Genomic DNA, 16,451 nt, shown 5'->3' on the forward strand with positions numbered 1-16,451 from the left:
CCCTTGAAGGTCTATATAAGCTTTAACACTACCTATTTTAGACGTCTACCTAAGCGTCTCCTACAGTCGCACCACCACAAGTCTCCAGGGCCGAGTATTCAGTACCTCTATTCACCGCAGACCACCCCCCTTTACACAAGTATCTAATACCTCTCTCTCCATCCCGCCCCGGCCAATCGCACCCGCCGATCAACGAGACCGATCTCGCCGACGTGCCCTCGTGCCGCCTCTCATATCACACTTACCTTTACTGTACAGCCATAATCACGATTCACGGCCATCACATTTGCGCGCTCATCACACGCAACACTCCAGGATCCCCATCCATCAGCGCCACCCCCCAGCACACCGTCCCATTCGACCACCGATTCGCCCTTCTCCATTATTCAGCTGGGCCAGTTACTGCACAGTACTCAAAGTAGTAATCAGCAGTAAATCACCAGTGTAATATCGCGCCCCCGCGCCCCCTTTACTCCCTACGGAACATTTCCTCTCTCTTCTCCTCCCCGCAACATGCCTCCCACCCAACTCCCCGCCTCGGGCAACCCGCTGTAAGTCTCGTGACGCGCACACCAGCACTCCAACCTCACTGACATGAATCCACAGGGTATTTTTCGACATCACCCTTGGAGGTACGTCTTTATTCCTGTGCTTCCAGATTGTCTTTTTGGTTTCTGTCCTTTTTCTTTTGTTTCTCTTTTTTCGCTTCTTTTTTCCTGCCCTCCTTTTCGCCCTCTATATCACGTGATATCATCAAGAAAGAACGACCACAACTGACACCAGACTTTTCCATTTCGCAGGAGAACCGCTCGGCCGCATTCAATTCGAACTCTTCGCCGATGTAGTCCCCAAGACAGCCGAGAACTTCCGCCAGTTCTGCACGGGCGAGACGAAGAACCATCTCGGGCGGCCGCAGGGCTACAAGGGGAGCAAGTTCCACCGCATCGTACGCTTCCCCTACCTATTTTCTCTTTTTCCTTTTTTTTATAGAAAAAAGAAAGAACTGACCGATTGATTCATGGCTCTTCACACAGATTAAAGACTTCATGTGTCAAGGCGGCGATTTCTTAAATGGCGACGGCACAGGCTCTACCTGCATCTACGGGACCAAGACCTTCGCCGACGAGAACTTCACCCTAAAGCATACCGAACCTGGTTTACTCTCCATGGCCGTATCTCTCCCCCCCTTCTTTTTCATTCCCATCTAAGCTAACCTCCCGCGCCCCAAAAAAAGAACGCAGGACCCAACGGCAACGGTTGTCAATTCTTCATCACCACGGTCCCCACGCCCTTTCTAGACGGGAAACATGTGGTTTTTGGTCGTGTCGTGGATGGTATGGATGTTGTTCGTAAGATGGAACATACGAAGACTGGATATCGGGGTAAAGACGTTCCGAATCTGGATGTGGTTATTAGTCAGTGTGGAGAGATGTGAGTGAGGAGCGGATGTGTATGTGTATGTGTTGAGGAGGGAGGAAAAAATGGGATAATACTGCCTGCTATGGTTATGTTGGAACAGCTTATCAATCGAAGGGAAAAAAAAGAAAGGCTTTCGAAATAGCGAGGTAGGATGGAGAGATCGCAGCGTGATTCGAGATTCTTCTCATCTCGTTCCACTAATCTTTCATTCGTGGAGATCAGATGAAAGCTGGACCTCATGACTCTTGAGGAGTGATACAGGGGGCAATAAGCAAGTACCTAAGGCGAGGGTCACATAGCACAAGAAAAGGTAAAAAAAATTGAGGGATTTTGCAAAAATATGCTTTGATAATTCTCTGTGTTTGCATCGTGTATGTTAAAGCAAAGTGGGTATTCATCCAGCTAACTAGTTCTCCATAGACACCAGATATATTCATGTCCTTTACAAACATACCCCATAGTGTAGTAAAGTGCATAGCGAGAAGAAGAAAGAGAGAAAAGAGTGAAGAGGGAAAAAGAAAAAAGTGCACAGCCGTTCCCCAGACTCCTCGATTCCTTTAAACGCGAACACCTTCCCTATTGCAGCCTTTAGAGAATGAACGCCCTGAACAAATGAGACGACCAGCGCTACCTTCTTTCCTGCTTTTCAATTCCAGGGCTTGATCACCGTCGGAACACACGGCCCCTGAGTCTGAAGACGCCTCCTGGCAGCGTGATACTCGAGGGTATGGTCGGGGTTAGTATTCGAGTTGGTGATGCAGAGGTTAGTGTCTCGGTCGTGGGGGCGCTTGGAATTGTCGGGCTCTTGATAGGGGAGCTTGAGCTTGCAGAGGAGATGCTATTCACAGAGATGATTTTGGATTCAGGTGAGAGGAAGGGTTGGATAGCGGGTGTCGTAGCCGCGGATGAGATGGTGCTCTGGAGTGATGATGGAGATGTGTTCGTGCTCGTTGGGCTTGAGAGTGGTAATGGGCTGATGGTGACTGTGCTCATCACCTGGCTGGAGCCTGGCTGGACGGGGTCAGATGTTGCGACGATGTGTCCTACTATGTTGAAGACTGTAGCTGTAACTGTCTCGAGTTGAGTTTTGGGGTCGCCTGTGACTGTCACGGTGACGAAGCCTCCAGCTGCCTTGGACGTCGGGGTTGCCGAGCTTGATTGCGCGGGAGCGGATGATGGGATGGCTGCTGCTGGTCCATTTGTGTAGACCTGTTGAGCTGCAGTTGGGTCGACAATAAAAGGGGTTTCTAACTGGACTGAAATAGCTGCACTGTCGAGACTCTGTCCTTTGGCGAAGTTGATCACCTCCGCTTTCGACGACTTGCCTTCTGCTGGAGTCAGGCTGATGTCCGAGCAGGTGGTATAGCTCTCATTCTTGATTACGGCGCCATTACTATCCAGTGTTGGCCAATCCCAGACCCAGTAGAGCGTGTAGTTTCCAGTAGCATCTGCTGGGAGCTGTACATCGGTTTGGCACCACAAATCTTCTCCCATGAGTGGATTTGCGTTGTGGGGGAACTCTTCCTGCCGGTTTTTGGAGATTGTGCCGTTGTTGATCTGATAGCACTGTCCATCATCGAAATGGCGGGTGGCCAGGAGGACTCCTCTCCCGTCTCCACCCGTCCCATCGGCATTCCAAACGTGGTGGATTCCAAGGTAGGTGTCGTCATTTGAGGGACTGGCAGTCCCATACACGTATACTATGCCGCTTCCTTCAGGTTTTCCCGGTGGAATCTGCGGCTGGGTTACGTGACCGTTTTCTTGATACCGGAGTGCGATAAAGTCTCCAGGTGAGGCGATGAGAGCCGGGCTACCCGCCGTCTGAGACCCAATAGTCTGTGTGCTCTTGCACATCAAGTCTGTCTGAAGGATTTCATTTCCAGTCGATCTACCATTCGGAGGGAGAAGGTAGGTCATACCTTCGTCGGGATCGACACCTGGTAGTCGAGCAACGAACCCCCGAGGGTAACCGGGGTTACCAATAAAGGTTCCGTTTGGTGCGACCACGGTGAGTTGTTCAAGCCAAGTGTGGGCTTCAATTGTGGCGGCACAGGTGAAGATGATGGCCAGCCATACTGGTTGCGACAGAATGTATTTCATGTTGAAGTTGTATTCAGAATTTTGGTGTTATGTGAAACTTTTATCTTGGCTGAGCCGCGATTCTCAAGTAATCTTGCTTCGAGTCTGTGAAAGCGCAGGTCAAGGGTTCGATCTTTGTAGAGTAGTCTCGAGAAGGGCTCTCTGGCTGTGGGAAGAAGACTGTGGAAGTATAATATTAAAAGAGATGAAAAAAGAAGCGTTGCTCAAATAAAACAAATGGCAGATAATTAAACAACGCGCAGCGTGAAAGGAGTCAGCACTGCTGCACAATAGAAAGAAACGGTTATTGTTGAGTATAGTTGCTATTATTGACTCTAATTATTCAATAGGAAAGGCTCACAAGCCAGGATTTTCGAATAAAGGCAACGCACGATTCTAATAAAGAGAGAATTCCACTTCCAAAGGACAAGAAAATGGCCACAAACAAACCGTCTCATTCACCCGATTCACTGAAAGAACACAGGAAAACCACAATGGGACTCGATACAATGGGCATTTGCATCCCTTTGTGGCCGTTGTGGTCAAATGCACAGAAGTGATAATCGACGCCCTATCGTGAGCCTCAAGCGAAAGAATTCTTGACGTTTCAAAGTTTGGTGGAGTCGTGCAAGGGTACGCGCCCCCGACCTTTGCAGGGGTAGCATTACTGGGTGCCGGGAATGCCACTTGGTGCTGTCAAGCAAGGTTTTGTGCTTCACGTCAGAACCAGTCAAGCTGTCGACGCATACGAATATGAGATGCAGATGTTCCAGTCAACGGCTGTTCTTGCTATTGACTGGCCTACACCCTGTACCTAGCTGTACGAATACCTTGTGACTTGCGTCGGTCAACAATGACGGACATGTGTGAGAAGATGAACAGATCTCCTAGCTGTTCCTGTGGCTGGTACAGCATTACCGCCGACTCGGATCGTGTCATTCCTGTTCGTGACAGGTAAATTCGATGGTAATAAGCTGTGCTGGGGCTCCTGGAGGCCGAGATGCGGGCAAGGTAGCGTCGGTCTGTCAAACATATAGTACGATCTTTGAACGCGCCGTCTCAGGATTTGTGAGCATGCATGATACTGCCAGTCGATCTCTGTAAATGATTCTGCGGATGAATCCCATGAAGCTTCTCTCGGATTCTTGATACATGAAGGGGCGGAGACTGAACGGAATGTCGTCGAAAGTTCGGATCCCGTTCGATAAATATAGAAAACCTAGGAGCCATTATATTGAATTCAAGACCTTTGAATGCTTGTTGTTTCGTTCTGATACAGTTGTTGTGGAAAGGTGATGGGGTAGGAGGGAAGGTACTCGTCGTGGTGTTGATATTTCGGAAGATTATTATTAGTAAGCCAGGTACCTAAACATGAACCTTATATTCACCTACCTTACCTTACCTACTACCATACTTACCTACCTATACTACAGATGCATGTACCGACTGAACCTTTAGGGTAAACGGCGTCGACTATAAGGAATCTTCAAGCGTCTTTGATTCTAACGTCTTCTAATAAGAAAGAAATACATACCCCAGTCTTCTCTTCCCCCAGATATCCCGACTTTCTGGTTCTCTGCGACCCAACGGCCTGCACCCCAGCAACCCTGCAACAAAAAGGCACCTTCTGGTATGTATCCGTACATCACGGACCTTCAAAATGAGTCTTTTTTTTGTTATTTACACTGCTTATCTTGTTTCAATCCGGCTGAGCGTCAGTCTTCTCGGTCTTATCATCAATAGAAAGCGAGGGTCTTAAGAGATTTCGAGACTTGAAGTTGTCTACAGAGTCAGCTGGCTACCACGTCAGTATTCTGAGTTAGGAATTCGAAACAGCCTCCTTTTTAACCTTAAATCATACCCTCCAGTAGGGGTCATGATTGTACAATTTCCGAAACAACGATAGAAATCTCTTCAACAAATCAGAAATGCTGATCATACTCTTTCAAAGTTAAAATTGCCTTCGAGCGTACTAACATTTCTACGTTGACTACTACGATGGTGGCATGGCATCCTTTTTTACCAAGCTTTCAACCGCCACCGCTATCAAAAGCAAGCTTTGTTGACCGTCGCGTCAATTCATCGACATTACTTATCATTGAGGATGATCATTATGGCGAGCAACCGCACATATACGTCAAAATATACCCAGACTATCTCCTGATCGCTGATACTGGTTGCAACACGCCTCGCTCAAACAAGCCATCTCTCACTTCCCTTCGCCAGTACCTCGAGACTTATCCCCTTCCCTCGAACAATAATCAAATTTTGAATCCAGATGGGCAGAAGAAGTATATCATCCTCTGCTCGCACTGCCATTACGACCATATTCTCGGCATTCCTCAGTTTCTCCCTGCAAATCCGGTAATCATCGCCTCCGACTTTGAAAAGTCCTTTCTCCTCGAGAATTTCCCAACGCACTCGCTTTGCAAATTCAAAGATGTCCAGACCCCGAAATATACGATCTCCCATTGGGCGAGACATCTGGAGTTCTTCATGCTCTCAGGGGTCCCTTTTCGGATTCAATTTCTCCATATTCCTGGCCACACACCGGACTCCTTGGGCTGGTATGATATCGATGAACACCATCTCTACGTTGGCGACACATTCTATGAGAGAAAAAGAAGCACTCGAATCCCTGAACTTCCTGACGGCGGAGGACAAGTGCCAGGTTTACCCGCTACGCAGGCTGCAATTATTTTCCCCGAGGAAGGAGGTGACTGGATCCAATTCATGTCGTCCCTTGATCTCCTTCTTTCATTTGTCCTACACAAGAATTCCGAGTTGAGACGTCAGCATGGTCTGAGCCACGAAGCAACGCCAAGAGTCAAAGTCGGTTGCAGCCATTTAACATATAATGCGGATGCCGAACACATGATTATCGAGGTGCGAGCACTCTTCGAGAGGATCATCGCAGGCAAGGTTCCGGTGACGAACAGCGGTGAGAGTAGAGGAGTTATTCATGACTTCTGGCTAGAAAGTGAAACTTCGAAGTACAGTGTTATGGCTCCTCGACATCTAGCGGAGGAGGCAAGAAGACATTTCCATCCGGTTAGCTAAAGTGATTAGGCCAAGCTTTCTCTGTTTTTATGGCGAATATCGCAATGCACTTGTCAAGATTCGCCTTTGCATTTCTCCCGCACTTCCAAACTAAACGTACACCTTCCGAGACTTCGGCTCAATGACACGGCTTGGGTCCGCAAGTTCCAGTCTATGTTCCCGAATATCTGATCCGTTCAAACCTGCGTTATTGCCAGTAGCCCCTTCGTCAACAACCTCACCGTACTTTACTTTCTTGTCTCCGAAACCTTTGGCCAGATGCCTTACCGGAGCATTTGAGCCCTGCCCATGGAAGAATTCGGCATTAAATGCTTTTGCAACCTCCAGGGGATTTAGTGACGCGTCGCGTCCCAATTCCCAGAAGCCATAGAAAGTCGGCATGACGACTAGAACCCCGAGTGCCATGATACCCAAGGCGGCTGCAAGGTAAGAATAATGGGATTGGAAGACGGTGATATTCGAGGTCTGTTCCATGGCTATTAGTTGTGGTATTGGGATTCCGGTGTCGTTAGGTCTATTTGGATATATCACTGGGAAAGCCTCGTAATAACTCGTCCACCATTCGCTAATAGATGCGTTCAGAACGGAGTACTTCGAAACATTGGATACGGACAAGGCTGTTCGAAACATGATCTCGTTAAGAGAATCCATGATTTCGGTGGTCGGGTCCCCCCAGTTAATGGCACAAGGATTTTGTGTCTGTTCAAAGCTTCCATTTCCCGTCTCGAAGACGGCATATTGGCTTGCCAGGGAACCATTCATTTGGACAAGATATACGTCTTCAACCGCTCTAGAGCCAAACATGTTCTGGGCAGCTACGGAGACACCGCCGAGAGTGGTGACAGACAAAGCGTTTAGATCGTGGTGGTCAAAAAAGTCGGAAAAATTTCCGTAGGCTTGGAGATGGTCCACCGCGAAGTTTGAGGAATTGGTACCCAGAGACACAGTGCTGTTGATCAAAGTAATGGGATATTCGAGGGTGGCGGAGAACAAGGAGCAAGATTTCCTAACCAGGGTTCCATTACACATCCCAAAATTTGGCGACGAGTCGAACCCTCCAGTTTGACCGCCCTCGTACAGAAGTGGAGCAGCACTCCTTCCAGTCGCATATTGCAGCTCATAATTGATTAAAGGAACACCTGCGAAGTATGTAGTGTTCCCTGAAATCCAAGTGAAGCTCGAAGAAAACACTTCGCTTCCATTTACACCGTCGGGCCCGGCAGGCAGACTCTGGTTGTTTTTCCATGGCAACGAGTCCGTTGAGCAATTCATTGCAAGCCCTGCCGCTTTAACTGTTCCAGTGCAAGTCCCCACACATCCAGTAAATTCTGTCGTCATGGGAGTGCGTTGGGAAAATGAGTTGACAGCTTGTGCAAAGCTTTGGTTCATAATGATTGAGTACAAAGCTGGATTGTTGAGTTCAGCAAGACCGGTGTATCCATAAGGCATCTCTTGGGCGATCGGAGCTGTGACGTTGACCATTTTAGTCGTCGGCCTCGAGATGACAATTGAAGCTCTCTGGAGCAGCGGGCCATCAAAGAACACTGTGGATGCCACAAGGGTTGCAAGCGCAACCCAGTTGAAGTCCCGTCCAGACATAGCTGCGGCTATGACTCCGTCGCCAGATTCCCAATAACAGTTCAAATCATTCAATGTTGCTCCATGCAATGCTTTCCGCCACCAGGCAATCACAACACCTTGAGATCGAGCAAATTGAAGGCATATGTTTGCTACTGCTGACAAGATGGCCAGCAAGACAGAGGGGGAAACGGACCATGAATCAACCTCTTGATTGTTCGACTTCCAGAGGATAACCGCGTCGGCAATAGCACAGAGGATGACTGCAAAGAGAGCAAGTACACCTGCGTAAGGGATGCGTTGAATGAAGCCCGTGTTCCAGGGATGTCCTTTTCCCTCAAACGGCTGCTGATCTTTCTCTCGGATGGAAGTTACTCTGACAATAGGTGTTTTCTTGAGGAGATTTTCGGATGAGATTGTATTTTGCCTGGTTTTGAGAACATGAATCTTTTGTGGTCGTTGGAATATGGAGAGGAAATGATCGACGTTATCAGGCGGGGTCCGTGGGGAAGCTGATCTCGTCGAAACTGCTCGAGAAGAAGTTTTCGAAGCCATATCGCTGACAACCGCACCAATTATTATATATATGGGATCACTCAAAATTTCCCGCGGCTTGAATTAAAAAGGTCGATCCGATAATAGAAGGGACCGGAATAATCTCAATGCGCCGGGCCGATAATTGCTGAACGAATCTCGACATTTGGAAATGTTGACTTCAAGTCCGGGCCTGGAAAAGTTCGTGTGGCAGAATCCGTGAGAAACACCAGGACTCTTACATCACTCAAGCTAAGAGCACAAGGTCTATATAGTCTTCTGCTCGCGCCAACAGACTCCATTATGGAGCTTCAAGGGACTGCAATGTAACAATGTTGGTGTTTTGGAAATGAAATGCGCCTTGGCCGATAGCCTCGTGGCCATGAAGGAAGGCTAGCCGTACACCAAACTCCATGTTATTGGATGTACGAAATAGTCTGTGTTGGCAGCTGGTAAAACCCTTTGGCCACGCGATTAGCTATCAAAGTTATTGGTGCTTTTGGAACTTTGAACTCTCCTGAAATAGCTCTGCATGGCCAAATGTTTTGGTTGGCGCTCATCTTCAACCTGCGTCTATTCGTCACATTTGATTGGCGAGAACGAGCGGGGGGCCAATCAGAATATTTTCGTGGAATACTCTCCCAATGGCCTCTTGATCCTTCGACCAAGACGTTATTTATAGTCCTGGGTAAGTTCAGGCGCAAACCTAGTGCAGTCGTAAACTGTTGTTGTATCTGATTCTGCGATGTTGTGCCCCTTTACCTCGCTTAGAAAAGGAGGTCAAGGCTAGGTACACAAGAGCTAAGGTAGGTAATTCTAGGATCTCCACGTGACGAGGCTGTAGAAATTGGGCACTCGACAATACATACCTAATCCAAGAGACTACGTACAAGTCATTATTACCACCTCCAAACGCCCAAGCAAACATGTCTGCATCAAAAAGTGAGTCTTTAGCCTTACCGTTACGGGAGAAAATTGGCATCCAAAGTCCACAACAACACCGACGACGCGAACCACTGCGAGCAGCCCGCAAACTGTGCAAACATACCAGCCTCAATCCTGAAACACGCACGTGTCGGGGGCCGATAGGTTCTAGCATTGCCATGACACTCTCACGCCTGCGGCCAAAAATCGAATTTGCGTTCAGGAGATGGCGGGTATGCGGTGTCACGGGAAGCTGCAGCGCCGCCTCATGAGGTAGGACTCGATCGAATGATGGCGCAGCAGTACGTATGTGCGTAAGTATGTATGCCGGGCACGATAATTCCATGTTCAGGTGATTCCGATCACTAGGAGGAAATGCTGTGAAAGAGGCAGAGTGTGTGGCAACGTTTTGGAAGCACCGGAGATAATTACCTTTGTCGATTGCGCAAGGTACAGATCCTAAGATCATCTACCAATTATCGAAAAGCCCTTCACTAATTGAGCTTGACTTTCTCTTCTTTTTACAGCCAACCTTCTCCAAATATCTTGGATAATTGGTATCTTGCACCGCGATTTCTGCTGTACGCGAATGAGGGGCTCCCTGGTGCAACCGGGCCTTAAAGAGGTCAAAGTCTACCGATACACTTTTTGCGAAGCTCTCAGGTAGGCCGCGTTGGTGGCCTCGTTTTATCAGTCCCTGTGGCTGCGATCATGCTTGGCGCGTTTGGGAAGCAAGTCTGGCAGCAGACATAGGGTTCAACGAAAGGCAGTCCTACCTAGATATGAAACCGAAGTTTGTCCTCCTGATAACCAGTGGTCCCTTAACGACACTTTGCACTCAGGGCTCTGATTTTGAGTTTCGGCGAAACAAAGCAAGGCGGGAATGCAAGGGATGAGGGAGTATGGGGTCTGAAGACAAAGGATATCAACCACGGGCACTTCCGCGCGGGGTTTCACCTTGCAACCCCCGGTCGCTAACGAAGGAGCTGATTCTTGTTGATTGATTGATTGATTGATTTATTCATAAACCGATCCAGGCCGAAGGCCTATACGGTAGCTAACTAAGTAGGTTACTATACCCGCTAACTATCTATGCCTAATAAGAGAATACTACCTAAAAAGCCTAAGAATACCTAAAAAACTAAATATATGTCTAAGCGCTAGGCCGCCTGTCCCCTTAGCTCCTCTCTAAACCTACTCCTCTGTCCCTTAGCGTTGCCCTTATTAATCGCTTATCTTCTTACTACGTTACCTTTATTAATTGTAGTACCCTTGTCTCTGTTCTAAGTAGTTATAGTAACTACGCCTAGATTAGTAGTTAGGGGCTAAGAGCCCTCTGTTTCTCGTAAAAGGATCCTACTGTTTCTCTACTGTCGCGTAAGATATAAAGGGGTTTTAAAGGGAAAAGAAGAGTATACTATATATAAGTTAGTAGTAGAAATATAATACAAAAGGTAAAGGCATAAAATGTTATGTAGTTTAGACGCTCTTTAGTGCCTACGTAAGTATAAGAGTAACTAGTAGTCTTTCCTTAATAAGGCCTCTTATTAGAGGATACTCTCTACCCGCTAAGAGTAAGGGTTACACTATTTAAATAGCTAGCCCTTTCTTAGTAGTTTTTGTTAGTCCTAGTATTACCTGTCTTATTAGTTAGACAAGACGTGTTACTATTATAAACCTAACTACGTATAAGGCGATTAAAGTATCCCTAAGGATAGTCTATAGGTTAGTAGAGTAATAGTTTACTTTCCTTTAGAATTTACTTCTTAGCTTAGTAAACTTTAGGTACTTAATTAGAATGTAGAATAGGGTTTGCCTCTTTCTTATATTATATTAATTACAGTCTAGAGAGTCGTATCTAGGGACCTTAATGTCGTAAAGGAATATAGCTAGTCTAATCTTTCTAGTCCTTATTTAGAGAAGTAGTAAGCTCTACTATTTTAAAAGTCTGTCGTATAGTTTAAGGTTAGCCTTATATAAGACAAGGTTAATCTTATAGTTTACTCTTCTATAGTAGTTATCGTCTTATTCTTCTCTCTATCTCTTAGTCGCTTTCTCTATAATCTACTGCCTTATTAGTACTATAAAGATTAGTTGTAGAGGCGCTCTCTCTTAAGGATAGATTAGTTAACACGCGCCTTCCTTTCTCTAACCTATTAACTCTTTTACTATAGTGTCGACTATCTTGTTCCTTAGGATACTAACGTATATAGGTATCTAGTATATTAACATAAGGCTTAAGATTTACTAGAGTAGTCTATAGATTTCCTTTAGTAGGTATTAGGCTTCTTATAATACTAGGTTAGTAATCGTACGTATAATCGCCTAGTTATCTATAAAGATAAATGTTTTATATATCTACTTACTATCCCGTATTATTCTTAGTACTATTAGGATCTTATATACCTCTCCTATATAGACTATAGCTACTGTCTTTAGTCTAATATAGGTCTTCTAGAGTTCTCTAGTTTCTAGACAAAAGGCTACTAATCTGATCCTATCGTTAATCCTAGATCTGTTAGTATAGAAATAAAGGCCTAGTTCCTTTAGGATCTTGTTATAGTAGTCTATAGCCTTCTCTAGGGTAGAGTAGATTGTGGTTAGGGTATTAAGCGTTAGTAACTAAGAGAGGACTACAAATCTTGTTCTAGTTTCTAGGTATTAGAGTCTAGTGTTGTATATACCTTTAAAAGTTACCTTATAGATTATAAGTAGGCCTGATTCTCTTATTAGATTACTAGGGGTTACGTTAATAAGGGCCTTGCCCTAAGGACTCGAGTTAATTCTAATAATAGCGTAGTGTACTTTTGTCCTTATATGTTTTATAGCCGGTTCTAGAAAGAGTTCTGTGTCTAGGGTATTGCTTACTATCCTCTTATATACTCTTAAGGCCTTAAGGGCTACCTGCCTCTATAGCTTTACTATTACGTTAGCTATCTTCTTCTATTATAGGTTGTACTAGACTAATACGTAGTACGTAAAAGTCAGGAGTACTATAGCCTTATAGACGCTTTAGTTATCCTTAAGTATTGTACCTTATGTTAAGCTTCTTAGTTACGTAATTAGGTTTATTTTCCGGACACTCTTCTTCTAGATTTTCTTAAGGTAGTTAGTAAATTAAAGTTTGTTATCTAGGATAACTCTAAGGATTTTAACTATCTTCTCTAGCTTAATAACTTTACTTATTAAGTTTAGTAGTAGGGATTAGCGTGTCTCTCTCTATACTCTAGTTCCTTTCTTAAAGAAGTATACTAAGTAGAATTTATATAGCGTAAAGACTAAGCCTACTAACTTACTCTAGACGTTATAGTCTTAGAAGGCTTTTACTATAGTAACGTAGTTCTTGTTTCTGTCTTTTCTTACTACTAGAAAGTTTACGTCGTCTATCTAGCCGTACGTATATATATTATTGTCTTATACTATGTCTAGAAGGTCGGCGTTATAAAAGAAGTATAAGATTAGGTAGATTAGTAATCCTTAGGGTATTCTTACTTTAACGTAGGCCTTGTTTAAGGTAAAGCTAGGAAGTTTAAGTAATGTTGTCCTGTTCTTAAGAAAGCTTACTACTTAGGCCGTCTATTTGCCTCTTAAGTTTCTTTTAGCTAGGTTATATAAAAGTCTGTCGTATAACATATAGTTAAAGGCTCTTAAGACGTCTAGAGAGAGTAACGTTACGTACTTCCTGTTCTTCTAGGCGTTATAGATCTTTCTTATAATTATATAGAGTACAAGTTTATAAGAGAGTCCCTTCTTACTACTAAAGTGTATATCTAAGAGTAGGTTATGTTGTTCTACTATCGCTATAATCCGGGTAGCTATAATTAATTCTAGTACTTTCCTTATCGTATTAAGGAGGGCGATAGGTCTAAAGGACTTTAGCGTAGTAGAGCTTTCTTAGTTCTTATAGAGTAGGATAGTAGTAGAGTCCCTAAAGTACACTAAGTAGTGTCCTAGATCTAGGCTTATATTAAAGATCTATACTAGCGTCTTTATAATTGTTAGTAAGGTTAACTTAATGACCTCGTTCGTAATTTTATCTAGGCCTAGTGCCTTATTGTTTTTAAGGTTATTAATAGTAATTATAAGTTCTTAGGTAGTAATCTTATAGTATTTAAGTTCCTTTAGGTAGTTATTACCTTATTCTTAGAATTACAGAATGTCGCTAATGTCTACTACAAGTAAGGAAGGGAAGAATAATCTCTTAAAGGCTTTTACTTTCCCTTCTATTGTTTTGACTAGCTAGTCTCTTTCCTAGGCGGTTACCTTAAGTATAAGGATGTAGGCTTCTCTTAGGGTATTACGGTTCTTAAGGCCCTTAACAAGTCTCTAGAGTTCTTGTATATTACCTAACGTACTTACTACGTGTTCTTTCTACCTATCTCTCTTTATCTTTCTAATAGCGTATTTTAGCTAACGTTTAAGGGTCCTATAGGCCTTTAGGTCCTCTTCTAATCTTGTCTATAAGTATTAGCGTTTAGCTCTTCTAGTAGACATCTAGAGTTCTTTAAGTTCTAGAGTAAATCTTAGGATAGAGAAGGCGTAGATCCGGGCGATAGGCACTACCTTGTCTATTACTTACTAGATAATCTTAATTAGGGTCTAACATACTATGTTAACTTCTTCTTTAGTTAGTTCTTAGGGGAGTTTAGGTTTAAGGATATTAATTCCTTCCTTAATTACGTTAATAAGGGCTATAGTGTCTATTCGTTACTAGCTTTATCGTTAGAGGGCTTCTAAGGGGGGCTCTTCTTCTATAGTCTAGGTAAAGGTAGACTTAATAGGCATATAGTTAAAGAAGTAATCGTCCTAACCTATAGCTATTATACTAAGTTACTCTGTCACGATGTTATTAGCCTAGACCAGGTCGATTGTTAAGTCCCTATAACCTTTTGTTGTCGCTATTCTTATAGTTGTCTTATAAGGTACTAGCTAGTAGAGTCTAAGATCTACTATTACCTTTACTAGGACTCTTTCTCTTTAATTTAGGGAGTAGTCTTTCTAGTTAGGGTAATGTACGTTAAAGTCTCTAAGTACTACTAGTTACGTTCCTAGCGTTTGTTTAAATAAGTAGTCTCTTAGCTATTCTACGACTATAGTTAGGGCCTCTTTTACTAAGTCTTTTATTTTATTTGTTTTTATAAAGTCGTTAAAGTCGTAAGGCTTGTATATGTTAAAGACTATAGTCGCTTAGCCTAAGAGTCTAAATTTGATACCTATTACGTACGTTATTTTAAGGGCAATACTCTATTAACTTTGTTAAACTATATGTCTGTTAACGTATATTACTATTTAAGCTGTAGCCGAGTTTAACTTGTATATAATAGGCTAAAAGTTAGCCGTATTACCTGATCTTAGTAGTGCTAGTAAGGGTCCGTAATTATATGTAAACGGTTCTTAGAGTACGATAACGTTATATTTATTAATACTATTATCCTTAAAGAGGTACACTATCGTAGTTTAGTTACTTACTATATTATATTAGAGTATATAGAGAGTTCTCCTTAAGGGATTAGAAGTCGTTATATCTAGTAACTTTCTTAGGTCGTCTAAGGGTAAGGTTTAGGTTTAATGTATTGTTAGAAGAGTTTCCTCTTTATAGCTAGAATAATCTTAAGGTATATGTCCTTATTAATTCTAGCGATTCGGTCGGCGCTCTAGTAGGACCGTGTCTAATAGTTAGTAATTTATATAGTAAGAAGGCGTTAACGTAAGATTCCGTAAAGTAGTCGAATTTATTAGCCGCCTATAATGTAGTCTAAGGGGTTTATACGTCTATAGAGTTCTGTTGTATAATAGTAAGGGAACTAAGTAGTAATAACAGTAGTAGGCTTAGTGTTAATGTTTCTTACGTTGTCCTCTTATATATCTGTTTCCTCTTACTCGCTCTCTTTACTAGTGATTCTGTCTAGTCTTCTCTTAGCCTCTTAGGGGTTAAGGGTAGGTTTAGTATAGCCGTAGGATTTAGGTCTAAGTCTTATATAAGTTATAGCTACTATATATGTTAACTCGTCTATATCGCCTTCTATCTTACTAGCCTTAAGTAAGAGATGTCTCTAGACTCTATTAAAGTTACTTCTAAATCCTGTTAGCTTAACGTTCCTATCTCTATTACTTGTTTCGAAAGGCTTACGTCCTTAGACTCTACTTAGGAAAATCCTTCTTATAAGGTATAGAGTTAACTTAGTAGGCTTAGCTTTAGCTTTAGTTTAGGTCTTTAGCGTAAGGCCCTTTTTGTAGTCGTTAACTAGTAGTCTATTAGACCCGAGATTAGTGTCTTATCTCTTAACTACGCTAAAATCCCCTAGATTTTCTTATAGTACTTTAAGACTTTCCTTAATCTCTAAGCCTCTATAGTGATTTCTATAAGCCTAGTTTCCTCTTCTATCTACTTAGTTAGTAGTCTCTATTTACTACTTGCTAGTAGTACTTCTACCTCTAACTATAAGGTAGTAGTATCTAAAGCGTCCTCTTTCTAGACTAGGGTAATAGTAATGTTAGGTATGTTCTTAGTTAGGGGTATTGTCTAATAGGTTAGGTTCCTTACTATAGTGTTTGCTATCTAAGGTCCTCTAAGTCGCTAGTTCTATAAGAGTTTCTGTTAGGCCTGTGTCCGGATCTATAATACGCTATCTTCCGGGCCTACCTTATCTAGTAAGTCTTGTATAGAGATTACGTTCTTTAGTAGCTCTATATCCTCTTGTATCTAAGCTATTGTAATTTACGGTAGTAGGTTGTCTTAGAGTCCTAGTATAACTAAGTTCTAAGGCGCTAGAGATTACGAGTCGGTTTGATTTTTAGGGTTAAGCCTGTCGCCTATATTCTAATCAAGTTTCCTAGGTATTAGCTTGTGTAAAAAG

At 43.3% G+C, this 16,451-nt stretch overlaps 5 protein-coding genes across 5 annotated transcripts; 2 read left to right on the forward strand and 3 right to left on the reverse strand.

The window, feature by feature from the left end:
• Positions 1–513: 513 nt before the first annotated feature.
• On the forward strand, positions 514–1,435 carry M430DRAFT_109740 (hypothetical protein; the record flags this gene model as incomplete). Its single annotated transcript, XM_024861303.1, has 5 exons — positions 514–551; positions 607–632; positions 801–946; positions 1,035–1,172; positions 1,235–1,435. 5 exons carry the CDS (start codon positions 514–516, stop codon positions 1,433–1,435), a joined length of 549 nt encoding a protein of 182 aa, XP_024717142.1.
• Positions 1,436–2,655: 1,220 nt separating this feature from the next.
• On the reverse strand, positions 2,656–3,519 carry M430DRAFT_109847 (hypothetical protein; the record flags this gene model as incomplete). Its single annotated transcript, XM_024861311.1, has 1 exon — positions 2,656–3,519. A coding segment is annotated over one exon (864 nt), but the record flags the coding sequence as incomplete, so codon positions are not given.
• A 1,907-nt stretch (positions 3,520–5,426) lies between these two features.
• M430DRAFT_54111 (hypothetical protein) lies at positions 5,427–6,558 on the forward strand (the record flags this gene model as incomplete). The annotated part of the gene is made up of 2 exons (XM_024868442.1): positions 5,427–5,448; positions 5,552–6,558. 2 exons carry the CDS (start codon positions 5,427–5,429, stop codon positions 6,556–6,558), a joined length of 1,029 nt encoding a protein of 342 aa, XP_024717144.1.
• On the reverse strand, positions 6,417–8,066 carry M430DRAFT_37505 (hypothetical protein). Its single transcript, XM_024867135.1, has one exon. The coding sequence runs from the start codon at positions 8,038–8,040 to the stop codon at positions 6,649–6,651; it is 1,392 nt and encodes a 463-aa protein (XP_024717145.1). The 5' UTR covers positions 8,041–8,066; the 3' UTR covers positions 6,417–6,648.
• Positions 8,067–9,033: 967 nt separating this feature from the next.
• M430DRAFT_188830 (hypothetical protein) lies at positions 9,034–10,158 on the reverse strand. The gene has a single exon (XM_024863971.1). It carries the CDS (start codon positions 10,061–10,063, stop codon positions 9,377–9,379), a length of 687 nt encoding a protein of 228 aa, XP_024717146.1. The 5' UTR covers positions 10,064–10,158; the 3' UTR covers positions 9,034–9,376.
• Between the last annotated feature and the right edge of the window lie 6,293 nt (positions 10,159–16,451).

This window comes from Amorphotheca resinae (genome assembly GCF_003019875.1).
Source record: "Amorphotheca resinae ATCC 22711 unplaced genomic scaffold M430scaffold_13, whole genome shotgun sequence".
NCBI classification, from domain to species: Eukaryota; Fungi; Ascomycota; class Leotiomycetes; order Helotiales; family Amorphothecaceae; genus Amorphotheca; species Amorphotheca resinae.

Excerpts from the sequence above, each read along its gene's own strand:
- M430DRAFT_37505 (XM_024867135.1), bottom strand. The coding sequence starts at position 8,040 with ATGGTCAACGTCACAGCTCCGATCGCCCAAGAGATGCCTTATGGATAC.
- M430DRAFT_188830 (XM_024863971.1), bottom strand. The coding sequence starts at position 10,063 with ATGATCTTAGGATCTGTACCTTGCGCAATCGACAAAGGTAATTATCTC.